The following is a 23239-nucleotide window of genomic DNA, read 5'->3' on the forward strand; positions in this document are numbered from 1 at the left end:
GTCTCTGGACACCTTTGAACCTCTGCATGTGAGACAGCTGCAGAGAAGTTGGCCATGGCACGCTGTGCGGGCAGAGATCATTTCTGAGGCTACAGCGGTACAGCTGGGGACCCTCTGGGGCACAATGCCTTGAATACAATGTACTAACAGCCCAGCATAAGACTGAAAGGGGAGAGTCATTCTCTGCATGGAGTGTTTCAACCAAAGGCACAGGCACAGGGTAGATGAATCATTTCTCTTGATAGATGAAAAGTGGGAGGGGATGGGACAAAACCTCTTATCGCACTGGAGGAGGGGGAGGAGGACATAGGGAAGGGTTTCTTGGTGAGAGGGAACATAGAAAAGTACCCTCTGACCTAGTTATACCTGAATCTCTCGCTGTCTTCAAGTCTAACTCCTCCTCCCTCCCCAAGTCCTGGCAGTTGCTCACGTAGGCCTTGTTAGCCTTTCATTCCTCCCACCTCACCATCTTCTAGCAGCCACTTCTTTATAGTGAAATGGGCTGCACAGTTTCCGGATGGCACTGGAACAGCCACACACCAGTAGGCAGGCAAAGGCAGAATAAACATATCCATCAACCCAGTGCTATCGAGGAGTGAATGGATGAAGCAAGTACCCCTCAGAGGCCATAAAGACCTTCGTGTGGAGGTGGGAGTGGGGATACAAATTTGTTGCCACAAGGAGAAAGAGATCAATTTCTTTGTAATCTTCCCCTTACATTTGAAACACTGCAAAAGACATTCAGTGTTGATCATGTTTTCCTTGTCTTACTCCAGTCACTCCTAGTTGGTCTTCCCTTCATCCTGGAAGGTGCAGCGGCCTGCAGACAAGGGCCATCCTCGATGCTCTGAGCAGATTCAAAGAGAAGAGAGGGCTGTGCTTATGGATGTTGAAGAATCCGATCTTTGCTTTTTCAGTCTGTTAAGAAGTTTAAAAGACTTAACTGTGTCCTTGCAGGGGCTGTGCAGAACACAGCCCAGACCTTAGTTTGGGAAACATTGGAAATGTTTGTGTCCAGTCTGTCATGCAGCCTGCTATCTTGCAGGCAGATGGCCAAAGCCATAGTCTAGTTTCATACAGTATGAGACAGAGTCACAGTGAAACTGGGCACTTGTTCCATTTCTGGATATGTATGGTCTCATGACCTGGTGATGCAGAGGGTGCACAGCATTTCCCATGAGGTGGACAGCATCCAGATGCTGCTAACACTACTGCTGCCCATAGAGAAACTGCTAGTGTTCCCTCTGAATCCAACACTGGAATTATGGACCGTATAGGTATCGTAATTCCTTTTGATGACCTGAAAATACGTTCATAAATATGTCTCAATGAGTAAAGGCGTGGGACAACTGAGCAGGAGTCTTTGCGGCTTATAGCTGCCTGCAGACAGGTTGCAGATGAGAATGCGGATCCCATCAAGAGCCCTTATGTAGCTCATGAACACACGAGGGGTGAAGGCCTGAGGCAGAACAGCCACACCAGCAAAGACTCTCAGAAAGCAACTATCCGTGTCTTTTTTCTCAGACAAAGGATGCACAGAAGATCCAAGTCAGCTCATTCAGGTTGTCATCCTAGTCTAGTTGCCATAGAAAGAGAATCGCACTTCCTCTCATACAGCATATTTCCTTCCCTGCTGACTATTCTCAGAGTAGGCAGTAGGCAATATGTAGTCAACCACAAACAAGAAAGTACAAAAGAAGCTGGAAGAAAAATAAGACTTACTGTATGGGCACTGGTGGCAGGACCAGTGACATACTACTGTTATCTACATGAGACAGATAAATGACAGCATGTCATATCTAGAGTGGCTCACTGATAGGCTAAGTTAAGAAGGAAAATGGTTGTGAGACTGCTCTGATCAGACAGTTTTGAAGCACATGCATGGAGGGGACGTTTGGTCTATGGGACCAGTCTAAAGCTAGTCTGAAGTAAACACATTGAATTGTAGCATGGATGTATCCAACTGCCTTGTTTTACTGATCCATTCCTACTGTGCTGCATTACTTAAATGTCGACTACACCTTTGCTTTTCAGAGTCGAAAAATTCATGTGTTATGCTGGATTCTAACACTTTTTCTGTCCTTATGGTTAAAGGTCTTATAAGCACTGTAATGAGCAGGTGAGTGGCCTCCTTCCAGACCAGGAAAATAATTACCAGAGGCATTAGAAGAAGGAAAAACAGGAAGGTAGAAAGCACCTCCTTTGAATTCTGTTTTTCATCTTCACTTCCAGTGAGATGAAAAACCAACGAGTCATAGCCAGAAAGGGTCACAAACGTTAGGATACCAGTTTGCAGCATCTCCTAGTTTGGAGAGTCTTTAGGAATGGAAGTTGGAATGATCTACTTTTTAGCTGTGCTGAACGGGAGGGAATTAAACACCAGGATTCAAATTAGCTTGCTAAGCTCTAGGATGTCTAAGCCAATAGCAACAGCAAACATATGATGTGGTCTTTTTCTGTTATACGTATGCAGCATAGTTAATGTGCACATGCACAGGAGTTCTGTTTTCCTAAATGCCAGACTTACTGTGTCTGCACAAAAGAGTGTTACGTATGAGTAATAGATCCAGCACTTTTTGGAAGCACAGCTTTCCTGCTCATGTAACACTACTCACAGAGAGCATGTGCTCATATCCTACTTCTTGTCTGGTTCTGCAAAGCACCCAGGAAAGAGGCTGGCTGCCTGCACAACACTGCTACAAGATTCCCAAACTTGCTTTATGCTGAGACCTGTCTGTGCAGGAAGGAACAAGCTGCATACTTTAAGAATAGCTCTGAAGCCAAGAGAAAGCCGCTTTCGGCTAACATCTTTCTTCCATCTGTCAAACGAGAGAATGTGTTCCCATTATGCGCTGGGAGAAGGAGCCATACACTGAGCATCCCACACAAAACCAATCCTTTTTCATAGCTAAGTTCTCAGATAAGCTAGGATAATTCTTATTTTCTAAAACATTTTAGTTTTTGAAGAACCCATTGAGAAGTCACTTCCACAGAGGTTTTGGATACCAAAAAAACTTGACAATGCTCCTTAGGATTCTTATGTCACTTAATTGTGGCTAAAATGTTATGTCATGACTGCTGTTACTTTTTTAGTCAATTAAGCATATCCTGCACACAATTTCTTTCTCAATATTAATTTTTTTTCTTAAGCCCTTGTACTTGCAATTTCAGTATCTTTTTTAGACATTGCCTCTATTCTTGACACAGCTGAACTTCCTTTTAATAAAACATATAAAATCCTTCTCCAAACATTTATTGATTTCATTCTTTTCACACAAAAAATCCTAAATGCAATATCAAACGCTGCTAAGAAAGTTGCTGTAAGACTGACATCACATATAAAATATTTCCATTCCAAGAGTTAACTTTACAAATGATATTTCTACTGGAGTGTCTTAACCTTATCTAATAATAATAAGCCATAAAGTGCTCTAGTTAATATTAATGTGAAACTTGAATAACTTAAATTACATTAGTGCAAGATAAGAATTTGGGCTACTAGCTCTAATCCAACAAAAATAAAAGGTATTTTGAAAAGCATAAATCTAACTGAAAGACTCCAACTCTGTCAATCTCTTACAAACATACCAGTTTACCCTCTTATGAAATGTTCTCCTCAAATACAGAATCACCAGGGAAAAATATTTTGAGCAATCTGGGTAAACGTACCTTTTCATACTGGTTAAACACTGCATAAGAAACTACAATGATCAATTCATCTACATTTGGACAGGTATGTGGGGTTTTTCCTATTTAAAACTACTTCAAGCTCTGGAAAGTGGTTCCTAAACATGCTACTGATATTTAAAATATAAAAACTCATCACTCTTTAGGAAGCCAGCAATTATAAGTAAAAAAAGACAGTCTTTCTTTTCAGCCACTAAATGTCTGTTACATTTTCAGGCTGAAGAGATGAATATTGATGAGAATAACAAAAAGAGCTTTTAAAAAAGACACTTTTAAAACCTTAACAATAGATTTGTTGCTTGATTTTTACCCTGTAAGCTTATTCAATACTGCCTGAGTATTTGCCTCTAACAAAGTGTTGTTCCATAGATGTTTTTTAAAGCACTTAACTTCCACCTCAAATTGTGAGTTAAAAAGTATCACAAGACAGGAAACATTAATAGTAAAACTAAAAATAACATCATCAGCAATGCTATTAAGTACTAAAACACAAGGAGTCATCAAGTTTTAAATTAAATGAGGAACAGAAAAGAGGTACATATTCAAAACAAACAAATGAAAAGAATTTTTATCTAATGAGATTCAAATTAGTGAGACTCCAATTATGGTTTGAGATCTTAAAATATTTAGACAGTATGCACTATTTTGAATGCAGGATGACAGAGCTGAACTTATCAACAAACAAATAGATGTACAGAAATGTTTCATGGCTCCTTGCAGGATGTGAAAGGTTTTTTGATTTTCAGCAAGCTCTTGTGAATACAGCAAGGGTGGGTCATATTAGGTATATGACCATTCCAACAGCTGTGCCTTCAAAAAGTGTGGGTTTTGAATAGGAATTATGTATTTTTACTATGCAAACTCTGAGCCATTTAAGTGAAGAAATAGGATACACAGCTTCTGCTTTTGACTGCCTTTGGTTTCATGTGTTCTTGCATCAAAGACACGTTAAGAACTTGCTCTTTAAGCACTCTTTCCTAGCTCAACCGGGAAGCTTCTGAAGACTCCCTCAGGCTTATTCAAGCCCATGCTGCAAGCCATCCTGTGCTACTTTATCATCTTTGGTTCAGAAGATGTTGATTCTTCCATGTAACTGCATAACCAGCTTGTTCTCAACTGCTTTCAAGAGTACCTCTAGATGTTGGTTATGCCCTCCTTTCTCACATTAAGCACATTTTTTAAAAGGCCTCAGTTGGAGTTTTATGACAGAATCTGGCTCTCAGCATTAGTATACTCTCCAAAAGCAGATGTTATTAACAATGTTTCCCTAAACACCAGTTGCTGAGCACAGATAGCACTAAAATTATGATATATTAAAAATCCATTCATTAATTTTGAACAATTTAAACAAGAATACAAAGAAGCTGATCTAAGAAGTATGAAAAACAGAAAAAATATTTCATCAGCAAAGAGCAGGAATTAAGATTATAAAATTTTGTTTGAATTATAGCATTGATGGAAAATTCATAAATTCACTGTTAAACCCTAAATATCTATTGTAATCCATCACACGCTACTTTTATATACCCTACTACTTGTACCATTTATCTCACTTGTCTAATACGGTATGTGGAACATTATTGTCTTTAATAATCTTTGGTATTTCAGTCCACAGATTCATCTTGTAGTATATAGGGATTGACTAGCACATCCAGATACAGAAATTGTTCATGACTTCTCATTTTTCACGAAAGAAATCAAGAAATCCTTGTTCTCTTTTACAAGTGATCCATAAGAACTTATCTAGTAAACCACAATGCACCAAAAAGCCTTTTCCAGCAATGTCAGCCTCATGCTCTGGACTGAAAAGCCCTTTAATAGCTCTTCTCATTCTCCAGTGTTATCAAATGCAAGCAGACTAATCTCTGTTTACCACATTTATTCCACACATGCTGCTCCCAGAGCACTCCACACACACTACACCAAGTTTTATTCCTGCCCTAGTATCTCGCACTAAAGCATCTGCATTACATGTGGCAGCCTTCTGAGTCTTACTGGTCTCTACTCCTCATTCATTCTCCTTACACAGCTTCCCAAAGCCAAATAGTAAATTTTCATGCTAGGCCCACTATCTCTATTGTTTGGAACGCTAGCAGAAGCCTCCACAGATATATTCTGGTATGCAAAATGTAAGAACCATCCCTTTCTACTACTGATTTTAAAATCTATACTTTAATCAGCTAGCACCAAAAATGATGGGAAAAATGACTGCAAGTTATTCTGTCCACAGCTTCCACAGCTGAGAAATTCATGTACAAGGCAATAAATCAAATATGAAGCCTGCAGGAAATCTCCACCTCTTACGTGAAAGGCAGGTATTAGGAAAACAATCTTTCAACAAAAGCTTTTAAGAATACTTATATAAGGGGCAAAGTTTTTCCAGGCCAACTGCTATATAAAGATAAACATCTGTGGTTTATTGACAGCCTTATTTACACATATGTAACAACAGTCTATAAACAGATTTAAAAGCCAAAAATAACCAAAATAAATTCTAAAGAGGCATCACTTCAAATTGTAGATTTTATTCTCCTTTGTTTGTCAATTACATCTATACAAAGTGGGTCCAATGCAATGACATTACTTTATGCCACAGTTGCATATGCAAAAAACATGTCTACAAAACCAGCAGAGAGTTACGTTTATCTCCATTCAAAAAAGTGTCTTAAATAATGTGAAAGCTGTAGGTGTTAGTTCCCTCACTTGGATAATAACAGAAACTATACCTTTGGGAGAAGCTGGATTGCTTGGAGTATTCTCTGTCTGTGTCCAGAGTTAAGGATTCCTATTTCCAAGAGATCCTGGTCTTCCATTACGTTGCTTCCCTAAAAATGGAAAAAAAAGTAGAATAAAAATTAAAAAATAGCAGATGCCTTCAATAGCCGGAAACAAGCCCTTCTGTTGTGTTTAAAAGAGAACACTTTGCTTAACTTAAAGTATCTGACCAGAATCATAAATTACCGATGATTCCATCCATTTTCGTGACGATAAAATAGGGTGGAAGGTGCTCAAGGGCATGGACAATTACTATACTGCTGGCAGCACTGCCAGTGGAGAAACTGTAGCTCCCACTGAAGCCAAATACCAGATGTGAACCTTCCTTCATTTGACTGGAACCAAGGACATGACTACAGAAATGTTCAGAAACTCTTTGTTTTTTTCATTCCCCTCCTAGCTCACCCAGCTACACATTATGTTCAATTTTTCTCCACACTGGGAAGTACTTAACACAGAATAAGATAAGCACAGTGGATGAGGATAAAATTATTTAGTTCTTTGCTAGTAAAATGGTGAAGAAACCAAAGAGGGGGAGTAGTATCAACAACCCCCATACAACCCTCATCCCCCTGAATTCAACTGTATCAGTGCAGTCCTAACTTTACCCATCACTGCTCTTATCTCCCTGCTTGCGGGCAGGGCAAATAACTCCTAGCATGCAAACAGCTGAAAAAGACCATCTATTCAAACAATACATCAAATAAGTTCCCACAAACGTCCATAAAATAAGCTTCCACAATGCAATGTGTCTATTCTTGGGAGTTGCTAGGAGTAGGAGAGGACCTACGGCTACACAAATAAGATGATAATATGACGTCTAAAAGACGATCTTGGAATTCATCAAAAGAGTGGGCAATACGGGGTGAAGTTGAAGGAGTCTGACACAACCTACGTAGTAAGTTCAGCATTTGAAGGTCAAGGTACTTGATTAGGTGGCAGTGACTATTGGGAATCATAGGAGGCACAACAGTAGCTTAAAAAAGGAATTGCAGACAGGGATCAAATCAAGATGGTTCTAAGTAGGCTGGCAATCTTGTATTGCTTTTTTAGATTACCTCATTTCTCGGTAGTTTAAAACACAGGGTAGACAAAAACACAGTGCGTTGTTTTTTTTTTTTTTCCATTTTAAAAAAAAGCAGCTTCCAACTATTACAATTGCAAACAGAAGCTGGAAAAAACAGATGACCTGTCTTGAACTCTTACCCCTGTTGGAGTCTCATGACATTAATTTGCAGAGGCAAGAATTCTTATTTTTTGTACTCATTTAACATCATCATGAAACAGGCTGTTATGTGAGCAAATCCATGAAAAACCTCATCTCCACCTTTCCATTTAGCTTGCTGCTTCTGACTCAGTAGAGCTCTTAGGCAGCAGCAAAATCAAATGCTAATAGGCGCATAACAAAACATCTTAAATACTTTGCTGAATCAGGGCTTGATAATGGATATGAATTCTTTCTGAATATCAAATCTCCTGTCCCACAGCAACATAGCTTGCTTTCAAAAAACACACTGGAATAAGCAATACTTCACCCTGTTCAGCTGCTAAATCTTCAATCTTTTCAGATGGACTGATTAGTTTACAGATGTACTCTTGAGGACTCTCAAGTGCTACTCTGCAGAGTATCCTGCAAAATCTAGGGGAGGTCTTTTTAAGGCAATCATGGAAACTTTGCAGAGCTATTACATTTAAAATTATATTTCACAGTAAGTGGTATGATTTAAGACTACAAGTCTGCAGATCATATCCTGAAAGAATTTGTGTGCAGCATTCAGAACAGGAGCAGGCAGAGACCTGCTCTAAAGAGAGAAGCTGTGCAATGACGCCCGTTTAAGTAGATCTCAGGGTGTAAGAGTGAATGCAGCACAGGCTGTGCAAACAGCGATAGTCATGAGATGGGGTTAATGCCCCCTTCATCTCCTTGGTAAACACATACAAAATATAATTTCCCCATTCTTCCTTTCTCCTTCAAATAACCTAAAGGTGGCTGTAAACTTACAGGAAGAACTGGGGAAAAAAAACCTTCCATTTTTGGTCTGGATTCTCCAGCTGCTGGAAATAGCTAGCAGAAATGAGTTTAAGGAAACTGAGCCAACTGAGGATCCAGTCCAAAACAAAGGCTATACATTTTCATTCATTTTAATAAATGCAGCTATTTTGTTTACAGCTATTGCTTTCACTTCATTTCACTGTTTTTCAGATTTCACCTTTCATCGCTGCATGATGTTTACGCATAATCATGGTGTACTCATCACTGAGCTACTACACACTGTTTACTGGTGTCAGTAACCTTGGCATCCAGCTTCAAATACTGCGATGTTTAAAACCCAATTCAACTGACACTTAGGCACAGGAAAAACACGGTCTACGTGCACATAGTTGCTGCATAGCAGAGAATGCATTATTTTATTAATTCTTTACTATTTTTTTTCTTATATATTATTCACATATTTTGTTTCTTTGCAGTTGGTATTACATGTTTTTTAAAGTATGTCAAGGTTACAAAATTAAATATTTAAAATTCAGGGAAGCCTGGAATTCATGTTGCCTCCTTGTCCCCAGTCTAAGAAGGCAACAATCTGGTCTTTCAACGTGCTCAGGTTCTGGAGCTTTTGCTGTGTGTTACCATCAGCATCAACAGCAGCAGACAGTCATCTCTCCTGTAAAACAGACTTCATTGTCTCCTGCCATGGAGCTAAACCAGCTCTTCATCTTTCCACAAGAGCAAACCAGGAAACTTTAGATACTCAGTATAATCCAGTACTGCTTAACATAGAGGAGTAAACTGATAGTAGAAAGTTGCTGTCTGCTTTGCAGACACCCTGTAAAGAGAACAAAACAGTACCCCCTATTCCGATCTCCCTGGTGTCTCCTCCTGTTCTCCCCTTAATCCCAGTCCCTGATGCTTTTTTTACCTGATCACTCTTCTTGCGCTCCTCCAGTCTCCTTCCACAGGCTTCTATGTTGAGAGTGAGGAAAACCTAACTTCCTTCCGTGGCAGATCAGAGGCAAGAGGAGAAATTCTCTCCCTCTTCTTAGCTGCCATGCACACCATTATTATAAGATGGGCCAAATTTAACCTCAATTAACTTTACAGAGGTGACATGGTAAATGTTATTAAAATGAATATGAATGCAAGAGTGTCTTTTCACATTATTTCAGCCTTAAAAATAGGTGAGCTATACTAGCTGAAACATCCACCAAAAATAAATTATTCTAGTAGACACCTAGAGAATTTGAATCCAAAGACTTAACTTTAATATGTTTATATACAAACCAGGTTCTTGTAACAGGAGATATGGGACAGCAATCTCTACTGGGGTTATTATGCTTTAATTATGTCATAAAAACATAAGAGGCTTTGTGATATTGCAGTTTCTTAAGTCTACAGGAAAACTTAGTTGGAAAGAAAACTTCTCGGAATTAAAGCAGTAAGAATGTATCAAAATTGCTTAGACTAGGACAGATGCAGATCTCGCTCACTTCAGTTTACACTGTTGAAATTCTGCCTTGTTAATCACAGAATCATAGAATTGCCGAGGTTGGAAGGGACCTTTGAGATCATCTAGTCCAACCATCAACCTAACTGACAAAACCCATCACTAAACCGTATCTCTAAGCACTATGTCTGCCTGTCTTTTAAATACCTCCAGGGGTGGTGACTCAACCACTTCCCTGGGCAGCCTGTTCCAATGCTTAATAACCCTTTTGGTGAAGAAATTTTTCCTAATATCCAATCTAAACCTCCCCTGGTGCAACTTGAGGTCGTTTCCTGTTGTCCTATCGCCTGTCACTTGGGAGAAAAGACTGACACCCACCTCTCTATAACCTCCTTTCAGGCAGTTGTAGAGAGCGATAAGGTCTCCCCTGAGCCTCCTTTTCTCTAAACTAAATAATCCCAGCTTCCTCAGCCACATAAGAGACAGCCTTACTTATGAATTAGAAAGATCCTGCTTCTGAGATTCCAGTTAGGAAAGAGTGTAGCTGACCCCACCCAGGATTTGTGGTTCTGCACAGCTCTCAGGAATACCATTTTTTTCCCTGTAAGCACATACAGGAAGCCAATCTCCTGAGTAAGAAGGCAGTAGTTTCACAGAACAGTTGGGCTCGAGAAGGAAGGAAAAAAGACTCTGCATGTGGGAGACTGGAGGCATATGAAAAACAATTTTAAAACCCTGAAATTTTGCCAAAATCTGAGATAGTTCATATAAATAAGTTCAGAACGAAATGCATAATGGTACACAATGAGATAAAGATTTTACTGGCATTTGTTTGGGTTGTTCCACACAAAATCACCTCTGGCACTCTCCACCTGAAGTTAATACAGTCTTTCCCAAAAATGCTGGATTAGACCTTTATACTAGATTTCAAATATATGTAAGTACAGATAGACGTATATGGAATGTTCAGAAAAGAATATAATCTGGAGTATGTCAGATTTATAGCAAAAAAATTACTCTCTGTATTAATAATAGCCTAAATTTAATACATTAAACAGCTCAAAGAACCTCTAAAATCCAATCAAAGCAGAAGATTCATAAGCTTGTAGACAACTTCATTTACTATCAAAAGAGAACAACTTTCAAGATTCTTAAAATAAAAAAAGACCAATATGCATTCTACATCCTGCAGGAACAAAAGCACTTTGAAGATCTGTCCCTGAAGATAATAAAATATGGTGATTAGAAGAACATATTAGAATTTAGATTAGATATTAGGAAGAAATTCTTTACTCTGTGGGTGGTGAGGCACTGGAACTGGTTGCCCAGGGAAGTTGTGGATGCCCCATCCCTGGAAGTGTTCAAGGCCAGGCTGGATGGGGCTTTGAGCAACCTGGTCTAGTGGAAGGTGTCCCTGTCTATGGCAGGGAGATGGAACTGGATGATTTTAAAGGTCCCTTCCAACTCTAACCATTCTACGATTCTATGGTATGATTTGATGGCAGGAATGACTGTATGTTTCTCATTGCCCCCTTCTTGTACCTATGTTTTTAATCGTCCTTCATATATTTTCTGTGCTGGAGATCCATGGTGAAAAATTCCAATGCCTGGTTCTGTCACTGAATTTAAATGGTACAGAAGCTTTAAAACAGCTGGCAGATACACCACTAGACTTATCTGAAAACTTAACCACTGAAGTTGGAAGAGAAGGCTTGTGGGGGATAAACCACCTGCATACGCTTTTTGGTCTTATTTTTGTTCTTCACCTTGGTTGATAGACTGAAAACCCGATAAAGGTTGGAGAGAGGTTTCATAGATATTCATTGCAAAGTTCTGGGAAAAAAAACCTCAATGGGGAGGTAAATGAATATGCATCACTTTATGTAAACAGAGTAAAAACTGACTAAAAAAAAGAAAGAAAAAATTACTTTTGCATTTAAAGCTTTTTTCTGCCTTACAAAAGAAAACATTGTTATGTAAGAAATAGAAGATTCGGGAGAGTTCTGGCTATAGGCTGGCAATGGCAACTAAACCAGCTTTTTTCTATGCTCAGCTATATCAACTAGAGGAGGAAAAGTAGTAAATCTGGTGCCCAAAGCTCTGTAAGAGCTGCTGCTCACCAGGTGGAGTTGAATGCATTTGCTGTGCAGCCATTATTGAGATCAAGTTCAGCTGGAGATGCCAAGTACTACTGGAAGTGGCAATAACTTCTGGTAACTTTTTGATGCTTCTCGTGTATTGAAAATTCGTTTACCCAAGAACAGGGTTGGTGTGGGTAAGGGAAGGATGATTTCTGAGGTGAGCACAGTGTTGATGGGGCAGCACCGGTGCTTGCATCACTCTTGTTGCATGGGCAGCGCTTTATGCTCTTCTTTGCCCTCTCCCAGCCACCCATGTAGTGGGTGCCACACCATCAACATAATGAGATCAGTAGGGACTGTGAAGAGCTGGTATAGGTGGCACCTAACACACAGCAATAAGTTGGATCATGGTGTATGTGTATCACAGACAAGGCCTGGTGGGTGTTCAAAGTGCCTCGCCAGTATCTTTACCAATGTGTATTGCACTGAATTTCACCTTGGCTGACTGAGACAGGACACTGCAGGAGCACAGCTGGGGGGATCTGAATAGAGTTGGGGCAACAGGACTTGCCCTGTTAAGCCCTCATACTTGGGCTTACAGGGCTGCTGGAAATATGACCTGGCACACAAAGGAAAAAAGAGAATATGGGAGGTGGTACACTTATCTGGAGTGTCTGAGAGCACCATCATTCCTGCCACTCAGATAAGAGAAGTGGGAGCAGGGCAGAAGCAGATGGGACTGCTCTTCTATTATTTATGCTGGGAGACTGAAGTCAGAGAAAACTGAGACCAACAGCATTAAAGAGCTCTATTCTTTCTTGCCCCTTTCACCCCAAATGCATAACTGGAAAGGGAGCATGCATCTGGTACCAATGGGAACGAGGACTGTTATGAAGCACGTCCTCAACAGCTCACTTAAACCAGCCCCCTGCTCAGTCTGAATTGCTTTGCTTCTCACCCACCTAGTCCTAATATCCTTCCAAACTGCATCCCCTTGAAATAGTTGACATCTAGACCGCCCTCAGGCTGCAAACAAATTGGAGACATCTCACAATGTGGTTAAGGACACACTGAATAACCAGGACTTTTCTTTTTCATTGTCTAAATAATATGCCAGAAGGTTTATAAATTTTCACCACAACATAGCTTTTCCACAAGGTAAAAGAGTTTATTTCTTAGAGACTTGCACGAAATAACTAGAGAAATGTAGCTTTCAATAATGAACACTGCCTCTTATTAGTGCAAAAATTTCAGGCAATGTGTCACATGTTTCGTTTCCAAACAAGAACTGGCAAACAACCAGAACTTAGCAAGCTTCAGTATGAGTGAAAAGGTTGCCTCTCACTAGTATTGCCACTGTTAACATGAAAACAAGATCTGTAAGAAAGATTATTGAGTGAAATGCCTAACTTGTACTTTCAGGTCAGAAAGATTTATCGGATTCCTGGAGATACTGCAGAAATTGTTATTTCACCTACAAACCTGACAAGACTCTGTTAGAAAAATCCCCTGCAGAAGCACGAAATTTTGCCCTGGGGGAAACAGATTGATTATAAAATACGTTAGGAAAAAAGAACCGAGCATGTTGCAAAATAAGCATTTGATAACATTCTTCCAAAATCATTTTGCTTTTAAACTACTGATACTCATTCTCAATCCTCACCTTGCTCTATTGTCAGTCTTTACAGTTACGCCTTTCTTAGCAATTAAAAACCCCACAAAAACCAAAGAGAAAACTGGAAGAAAGTTTTGCATGTTACTGTCATTTCATCATGAAGTAATAATAAACTGCTATTGAAATTTTAACTGAAAAAAGGCTGTTTAACTCTTAGATAAGAGTGGGATGGTAGCAATTCAGAGCCCTAATTTGCAAACTATGCACAAAGATAGAAGGTGATGTAAGTAGGGTCAGTTTAAAAAGGAGTCCCAACAGACCCCGAGTCCCACTCTACCTATGCTTTAATGATCTCTCTCTGGTTTGTATTCACCTCTTCCAGAAGTGAATCTGAAGTAACCAGTGCCATCAAAAGCTTTTCAAATATTAATATTCAAATGAACATATAGTCTCAGACCTTTCACATAACAGTAATAGTTAATTAAAATATAGTGATAATTAAACAATACTGATAGCTGGGACAAGGATCCTTGTAGGAAGACTTTCTGCTATTTTTATCCCCTCTCCCTTGTAGCACTGATTCATTACAACCAACACAATTGTCACATGCAAATTAGCTGCACAGATAAGGTGGCAATTGAAAAAATTACCTCTGATGTCGCACTTGGCCCACTTAATTACTAACGCTGTTGACCCAACTCTGTCTGCCTATTTAGTCATAACAATTCAATAAAATAATTATTAATACTTACCTAAATTACATCTTAATGTCTTGAAAGTATATTGTGAAGATAATTTCACTTCATTTGAGTAATGAAAATTCCAGAGAGTCTATATTGTACCATTATTCAGATTACTTGAGATAAATGCTAGTTAGCTTAGATGCTAAATTTCTCAAAGGACCCACTTTAAAATCAATATTACTGTGAGCTAATTAACAGACTAGATTCTCAGAAAAATATTCCTTTCTCCAATAAGTGTGTAAGTTTGGGAAGTGTAGGAAGGGACAAACATGGTATTTTCAGCTATAACAAAAATGCTGAATACCTGCTTTGCATGAAACATGGAGTTCTGTTTAACCTTGGAGCTAACACTGGTGTTTTTGTAATAAATGTAAAAACTCTGTTCACCTCCCAGAATGTCTCACAGAAGTATCTCCTTCCTCACATTTTTATCAACCCTAGTCATGCTGTTTAAATTGTGAGCCACCCAAATCAGCCCGGAGAGTACAAAATGCAGAGTCAAAGACTGTAAAATTCTGGGCAGGATCCATGTCTTAAAAATAGATTATTCACAGAAAGCGTTTGTGAAATAGCAGCAAGGAAAACACACGCTCAAGAAAATACTTAAGTCTTCACGCACTTATGCCCTAAAGTTATGACTGAGGTCTTGGAAGAGCCTTTGTCATCTCCTGCCTGCAGATGAACCCTTCTCACACCCGCAGCTTTTCCTCTGGGGTGCCCGGTGATTGAGCCCTCTGTTCTGAGCAGACAGCGCAGCTGTGAAAACACGTCAGACCTTGGAGCGAGTCTAGGAAGTAGGCCCTCCTCTCAGATGTCATCAGAGCTTGATCTGGTAGGAAATCTCAGAGCATGCCCACGGCAGAAACCCAGGAGCATGGTGTGAACTGGTGACTGCTCTTTCTTAAAAATGTTACGGGAGGAGGAAGGAATGGCTTTATCTTTCTTCCTCATAGCACAGCCCAGCCATTAGAGGATTCACACAGAAGGCAGGAGATCAGATTCACGTGTCTTTCTCAAACTCGAATTTCCCAAAAAGAGAGAAAGCTATGCAACAACTGATTGGAAAGTGCAATCTGGGATTGAGGAAGAATCGTCCACTGCTCCTGCTGAAACCAAATTGCTGTGAAGTTTAGTCAGGAAGCCAGAAAGGAATATTATCCTTTAGACCAGTCACAGCTGGCTGTGGTAAATCAATCTTCTTGTGCTGTTGCTAGAAATGTTTCTGGTTTACACCTAGTGACTGACAAATATAAAAAGCAGAGAAAAAGCTAAAAATTCACGACTTTTTATTTCTTTCAACCAAGTATCCTAACTTCTGAGCTACAAACTCATGCTTCTGGTGCATACTGTAATTTGAAAGAAAACAGCGAGCCAGCTGTCCTCATCCAAAGTGACCACTTGGATGTAAAGATCCAGGAAGCAGCACAGGAAATCCAGCCTCCAAATGGCATCTAATGCAGGGCTGCAAAGGGAGGCAAAACTTTCAGATATAACTCCTGCTTTGGACCATCTTACGGCTTCCTCTGCTTAGCATGGCAAGCCCCTTTCTTAATTGCCTTTCTCTTCCTATTAAGTTACGCAGGGTCTTGCGTGCCTAGTTCAATTGTAGGGATCCTGCTCCCAGAGACGGGAACCGTAAAGGGAAGCGTGGCGATGCTCACCATGGCTGCAGCTAACTGCATTTTTAATGTGGTCTTGGAGGCCTCACCTCGCTGTTTGGCGCCCATTCTGTGCACTGCAGAATGAAGGCACTGCCTAACCTGCAGATGCCCAAACCATTTTCAGGACCTAGCTGCTAGGAATTGGAGGCTGTCAGGTGAACCGAACTCGCCGCTTTGTTTAAGATTACTAAATATAATAAAATATGAAGCAGCTCCCAAAAAAAGAGAAATACTGGAAAATGAATGGTTTGCCATGTGTCACTGATTTGTTATGTTTAAACGTGTTTCATGTTCCACCATGCTGCTTTTGATCTGCAGTGGCGAAGCAAGGGTAAAAGGTAGAGAGTTTGTAAGCTAATAAGGAACTGGAATATACTAACTTTCTCTAGGTGAAAATTAAAAGGGTACAGGCAAAATACGCAGTCAGGCTTGCCTGCTAAATACAGTCGTTATGCTGAGACCCCTTTTAACATATTCCTACAGATTTTGCTTGCTAAGGCAGGCAGAATGAATAGCAGGATTGAATAAGGTATTGTCATCTCCCACTGCACACAGATGAGATTTCTGTTACATGTGATTTTTCTTATACAAACCCTTGTGATTTATTTCTACAGTATGTACAGAGATATTACTAGCCAGGTCCCTGAAGCCCAAGAGGTATGCAGAGATGGCCTCCATTTCCTTCGAACCCTTACTAAAAATAAGAGAACATTTGATTAAGGGTTGACAATTTTCTTTTCTTCCTTTGCTTGTTCTTGTAATTCATTTTGCATGGGAAGTGGGCTGTGTTTTTCTTATCCCTTCCAATTCAGCAGCCGGGCGGCTGGCTTTGTGGGCCCACTCCCGTCACCACGGCAACCAGTAGATCGCTGTGATGTGATCCCATGTGCTTTATGTCACTACACGGTGCTATTGTTCTCGGTAACAACTTGGGAGATGCGTTTCCCTATTCTCATGCAGGAGGATTAGTTATCGGTCCACTGGTCACCTCATGTGTCACGTGTGGACTACAGCATCATATTAGGATGGACGTAGCAACTTCAAGAATGACTGCTTTGCACCATGAAGCCTATGTTCAGCACCGAGCAGACACTGGTCCTGAGAAACATGCTAGAGAATCTGAATCGAGGCTGTAGCTCTCAAGAATCATCAGTATGACCATACTAGGTGAGATCAAAGGTCTCCCTAACTCATTGGTTCAGTGTCTCTGCTATTGGCCAAAACTGCCCAGAAAAGCAAAATATATAAATAATTTGTCTTATATAATTTTATTTTTTTTCACTCTCATTTTTGGGCTAATTTAAAGTTAACCATATGGGCATTTAGCTACACTAGAGACTGAGTGCTGGATATACAGCCGGCAGAAAACCTGATTTCGCTAAATACAAATCCACCATAGATTTCAACGGATACATAAGACTCAGCTGCTCTTTAGCATTTGGAGGAAACTGATTTACCACCCTTTTTCTAGATTGCAGCAAATCATCCCTGCGCTGCAAAGCTTATTTCTTTTTATATGTTGCAGAGATGGCAGAAGCCCCGGACTAGTCTTCTTACGAATTAACTTTGGGATGATATATTCCACTAGAATCAAAATAAGACCAGTCCCTTCAAAAGTGTGTTATAATGACAGGTCCAAACTTGTACAGTGCATGGAAGAAAGGATACTTAGAATCATAGCACCAGAATCACAGAATGGTTTGGGTGAGAAGGGATCTTCAAAGATCGTCTAGTCTAATCCCCCTGCCATAGGTAGGGACAGCTTTCACGTTGCTCAAAACCCCATCCAACCTGATCTTGAATACTTGCAGGGATGGGTCATCCACAACCTCTCTGGGAACCTTTTCCAGTGTCCCACGAACCTCATTGTAAAAAAAGTTCTTCCTTATGTCCAATCTGAATCTACCCTCAGTTTAAAACCATTGCCCCTTGTTCTGTCACTACACGCCTTGATACAAAGTCTGTCTCCATTTTTCCTATAGTCCCCCTTTATATATTGGAAGGCTGCAAAAAGGTCTCCTTGCAGCCTTCTGTTCTCCAGGTTGAACAACCCCAACTCTCTCAGCCTGTGCTCAGTGGAGAGGTGTTCCAGCCCTCTGATCATTTTGATGGCCCTCCTCTGGACCTGCTTTAACAGGTCCATGGCTTCCTTGTGCTGGCGAACCCAGAGCTGGACACAGTACTCCAGGTAGGGTCTCACCAAAGTGGAGCAGAAGGGGAAAATCACCTCCCTCCAGTTGCTGGCCACACTTTTTTTGATGCAGCCCAGGGTACAATTGGCTTTCCAGGCTGCAAGTGCACATTGACGGCTCATATCCAATTTTTCATCCATCAGTATCCCCAAGTCCTTCTCTGTAGTGCTGCTCTTAATTGATTGCTCCCCTGTTCTGGACTGATATTGATTGCCCCAACCCAGGTGCAGGACCTTGCACTTGGCCTTGCTGAACTGCATCAGGTTCACGTGGGCCTGCTTCTCAAGCCTGTCAAGGACCCTCTGGATGGCATCCATTCTATGCATAAAGGGCATATTTCACTCTCTGTCCTTTATTGATCCCTAAAACACTTGAACAAGGTATAACTGGACAATGAGTCCAATGAACGAGGGAAAGACATTCCCTTTATGCCAACTTTATCTAAAAATTAAAGGTTCCATTTTAGAAAACAACTGGGTAGCCACTGATGCATGAGAAGTGCACTCTGGAGTGATTCACTGATTGCTGCATTTCTTAATATTTCTGTGTCAACCCATGAAAACATATTTTTAACATTAAACAGTAGCATTTCATGTAGCATGGTCTAGCTATGTCACCAATAATACAGCAACTGTTGCCCAGAACCTATAAAAAAACCCGTGTAGCTATTGACTGGATCTCATATAAAATATTAATTACCACAGTCATCAAAATAGTTTGCCCACATTTCTTAAGTATCTTGCCATTGAACAACAACATTTATAATTCTGAAATTTAAAAATAAGCAAACACATTCAATATATAAACAAACAAATGCAAAATCAGATTTTGGGCTGTCTGAGCCAGACAGTAAACTGTCTACTTTCTGTTCCCTTCTTCCCTTCATAGCTCTTTCTTCTCCCTGTGTAACTTATTCCCAACCCACGTATTGTATTCAGATATAGTTCTAATACTGTGACCTTTCTTTCTGTTCACATTCTCTGCTTTACTTACACATTTTTCACTCTTTTGCAAATATTCTTGTATTGTATATATCAGATACAACACTAAAGCAGTAATTAGACTACCATAGTTTTGTGTTTTCTGCCCATAACTGAGTAGTTAGAAGTTACAAATACTCACACAACATGACATTTTTACACTTATCCATAAATTACTTGCATATATAATGGAAGGCATAATCTTTTATTACCAGTGAATATAAGAAAAAGATCCACACATTTGAAGTCTGTTCTCAGAAACAGAACTATGTAACTTGTCTCCAGCCAAAGCAAGTACTAGCTGTGAAACTTAAAGTCACATATTGGTCTCACACAGACGGTCTTAGCATCTTGATACAGCCCTTTGAACTGTCCGTTCTGCCTAGCAAATAGTATTTGGTTTCAAGAATCTTCTATATAAAGGTAAACTTGTTCTGTTTTTTGTTTGAGGGGCCGATTATTCTTCCCACAGACGTGCTGTGTTTTCTTAAAAATCTGTATTAACATGTTCAAAATTAATGAGAAGACAGCTTGATATATTCTTACAGTAGTATTACATGTACGCAGATGGATCCAGTCTCAAAACACTATGGAAGGATTCTGCAATGTTGCTACAAAGCTGATTTTCCAAGTACACATTAGGATATCTACTGTCAGAGTCCAGTAATCTGGCTCTCTAGTACTTCATTTCCCTCAGTCATAAGGAAACCTTCATGAAAGTCAGTCCCCCTCGTCTGGCACTCTTCTTCCTCATGCTACTGTGATGGGCGTTTCCACCAATCCCTTTTCTCTACATAGATACTGCATTCAACAACTAACATTTAGGGAGTCTTTGGGGCCTTCCCCTATCCAAATTCAGGCAGTTCTTTTACTGATGCTTTGCAGATTTCTTTGTGAGCAAACTTCTTCTAATTTTAACTTTTCTTTGTGATACAAAAATGCTCCTAATGGTCCGGGTGAACACTTGGGAGTCTCACTGACTTCTTCTGCATCTAATATCGGGTCCAAACCAGACCAGCACTACCAGCAAATTGGATAATAAAACTGTAGGCTCCTGATCTAGTGACACAAGATTGTGGGAGACTGTTAACTTCACTTGATATAATTTCCATATTTCAGTAAAACTTCTTAACAGGAAGGGATACTTCAATGAATAAAACAGACAAAATAAGAACTGCTGATCCCCCCTACACATTAAAGGGACGTTGCAAAGTCACAAAGCTACAAAATACCAGAATGAAGACTGTTAAACACTGGCTTATCACCCTGAACCCCAGGATACATATTCTACATGGCATCATAGAATTATACACACAGTATAATTATATTTCTGAATAATCCATTAATTCAGTGCAGGGGGATGGATGGTACTTACAAAATAAGATAGCTAATATTTCTTTTTTTAGCCTTTAACATTCTCTGTGTGGGTCCATGTCTTATATATAGTCTTCCATTGAAGACTTCACCAGTAAGAATGACTCACTTTCTTATGACTTTTTTTAGACATTCATTGCAATAATATTAGACAGCTCCAAAACAGGAATTAATATATTTTATAAGACTGCTTCAAGCCAAGGTGGCATTGTTATACACATGATACAGATAAAGAATTAAAGTAGGACTAATTTGGGCCAGATTTTAATTTTTATTTTAAATCTGTTGGTTGTCAGTACCTAAATGCAGGGATTGTTTTCTTCCGTTTCAATGAGTACTTAGTATCTGTCTACATAGGTATTCAAAGGTCAACTGTAGTCAAATGCAGTTTTAGCTGTGAGCACTCACATTTCAGCAAAAACAAATTCTGCTTCTTCCCTTGCACACGCAATGCAACAGCTTTATCAGAAAAGAGCTTGTCACAATTTGTAGCTAGCTGTCCAGGTAAATCAGAAGCCTGACACCCTGGAAAACAGAAAAATCTGAATAATATGGTACTATAAGTCATGCTGGAGAGCATGGTCAGCTTTCCACAAGGAGTCAGCTTAAGCCCAGCCAAGAAAACTGTCTCTCACTCAGCATCAGCTCCGTTGGACCAGAGCTGTCTTCCAAAGAGTGACAAGCACATCTCTCTGAGAGGCATCCAGTTAAATGTCTCTCTACTTTTGTTCAAAGCTCCCTAAAATGTTTTAAGTCAGTAAAAGAATGTAGATGTGAAGCAGATTTCCTCCATTCCCCTCTTTGTTTTCTTTTATTCCTCCCCTCCCTCCCTCCCTCCCTCCCTCCCTCCCTCCCTCCCTCCCTTCCTTCCTTCCTTCCTTCCTTCCTTCCTTCCTTCCTTCCTTCCTTCCTTCCTTCCTTCCCTCCTTCCTTCCCTCCTTCCTTCCTTCCTTCCCTCCTTCCTTCCCCCCTTCCTTCCTCCCTTCCTTCCTCCCTTCCTTCCTCCCTTCCTTCCTCCCTTCCTTCCTCCCTTCCTTCCTTCCTTCCTTCCTTCCTTCCTTCCTTCCTTCCTTCCTTCCTTCCTTCCTTCCTTCCTTCCTTCCTTCCTTCCTTCCTTCCTTCCTTCCTTCCTTCCTCCCTCCCTCCCTCCCTCCCTCCCTCCCTCCCTCCCTTTTTGATTTGGAGACAAAAAAGACACACAGTAATTTCTACTGAGAAAAGATGAAATGGAGAAAAGGAGTCCAGCCTGCAGGGGTAATGTGGGAGGGAGAGTGCTCAGAAACACAGATGCACTTTTTGGGAGAGGGTCAGATACAACGTCAGAAATAAAGAGAAAGGAAGAGTGGTACCCAGATAGCTCCAGGAGAGATAAGGAATGCTAAGAAACAGTTTCTGCCATAAGTTTGGGTTATAGAAGCAATAAAATGCAGAAATTCAAGATTAAAATAATGACAAATTACATTTAACATACACAGAAAATGTTCCTGGTTAATTCTGTTTGGGCCATAAAAATATTAATAAGTATTAAATACTTGTTTTATTTTCCTGCACTATTTTTAGCCTGAGTCCAATCATTGCCACTGAATTTATTCAGAACTTAACTGAAGGTACTCAGTGAGATTCCTCAGGCAACCTGGGTACCTCTGAGAAACTGCTTTGCAATTGTAGGTACTTAGAAACCCGTACTATCAAAGGACAGACATAAGCAGATAACTGGCCACAAGATAGCTCTTAATATACAGGTATTTCTATCCCAGGATTCTCTCTTGATTTTATGTATTTGGGCCAGCAATATTATGTAATTTCCTAGTCAGATAATTAAGGAAATAGAGAAGCATCTTCCCCCAAACTCATAATCCAAATCAAAGGCTGACCTCAGAAAAGACCCTTAGATATATTGTCCTATGCATTCTCCATGGACTAGGCTTCTTCTGCATGTGCTAGTAAGTGTTTTCTTTATTCTCTTTCCCTCGAGTCTCCCTTTCTTACTGTTCAAGAAGGAAGGGAATCAGCATGCATTTTAAACAAATGCATATATGAAGCAAGATGCTATTATATTCATAGCAGAGTGAAGAGGCAGAGAGAAATCAAACCATACAAGCAGGGAGAGCAGAATTTGCTGACAAAAAGCCTGTTATTAAAGGGAATCAAAGATTTGTCTGTATCTGGGTTCTTTGGCATAATATTCCACTCTTGCTGCATAAAGTTATTTTTCTGGGCAGAAAGTGAAGACCTACTATTTCTACAGGCAATAAAACAAGTACTTAAAAAATCAAAATGTCAGAAAATAAAAAGTTCACGGACAGAATAGACACATTTCCAAATTCCAAGAGAGATGGAAAATGAAATAAAATAAAATAACTTGGATTGTCAATTTATAATTCTTTTCTGGCAACAAGAGGGATGCCTAGGGAGTTCAGAGAAGCTAACAGAACTATAATATTCATACTATATTTAAAAATGGATCAAGGCTAAAAACCAACTCGGTATTGTGCAATCTTTTATCCTAATGCAGCATAGCAGCTAAGAACTGTTATTTCTTTATAAACGCCATCTTAACTTACTTCAAGAAGTGGGCTTTCTATGTGATTAAAAGGGGAGCCGTTTGGAGAGAGCATACCTGAAGCAGTGAAAAAGCTGTTAAATAGTGTGGCTACTGAAGAATAGAAGCTATCAATCATTTCAGAG

General features: G+C 39.9%; 1 protein-coding gene across 5 annotated transcripts in view; it reads right to left on the reverse strand.

The window, feature by feature from the left end:
• Positions 1–23239, reverse strand: part of ANKS1B (ankyrin repeat and sterile alpha motif domain containing 1B) — a 448856-nt gene that overhangs the window by 164814 nt on the left and 260803 nt on the right. For all 5 annotated transcript variants that reach the window (XM_074575799.1, XM_074575789.1, XM_074575760.1 and 2 more), the window contains one exon: positions 6414–6512. In XM_074575799.1, the coding sequence (XP_074431900.1) occupies positions 6414–6512 (99 nt within the window). The remainder of the gene's footprint in view (positions 1–6413; positions 6513–23239) is intronic.

The sequence above is a fragment of the Larus michahellis genome, chromosome 1, assembly GCF_964199755.1.
Source record: "Larus michahellis chromosome 1, bLarMic1.1, whole genome shotgun sequence".
NCBI lineage: Eukaryota > Metazoa > Chordata > Aves > Charadriiformes > Laridae > Larus > Larus michahellis.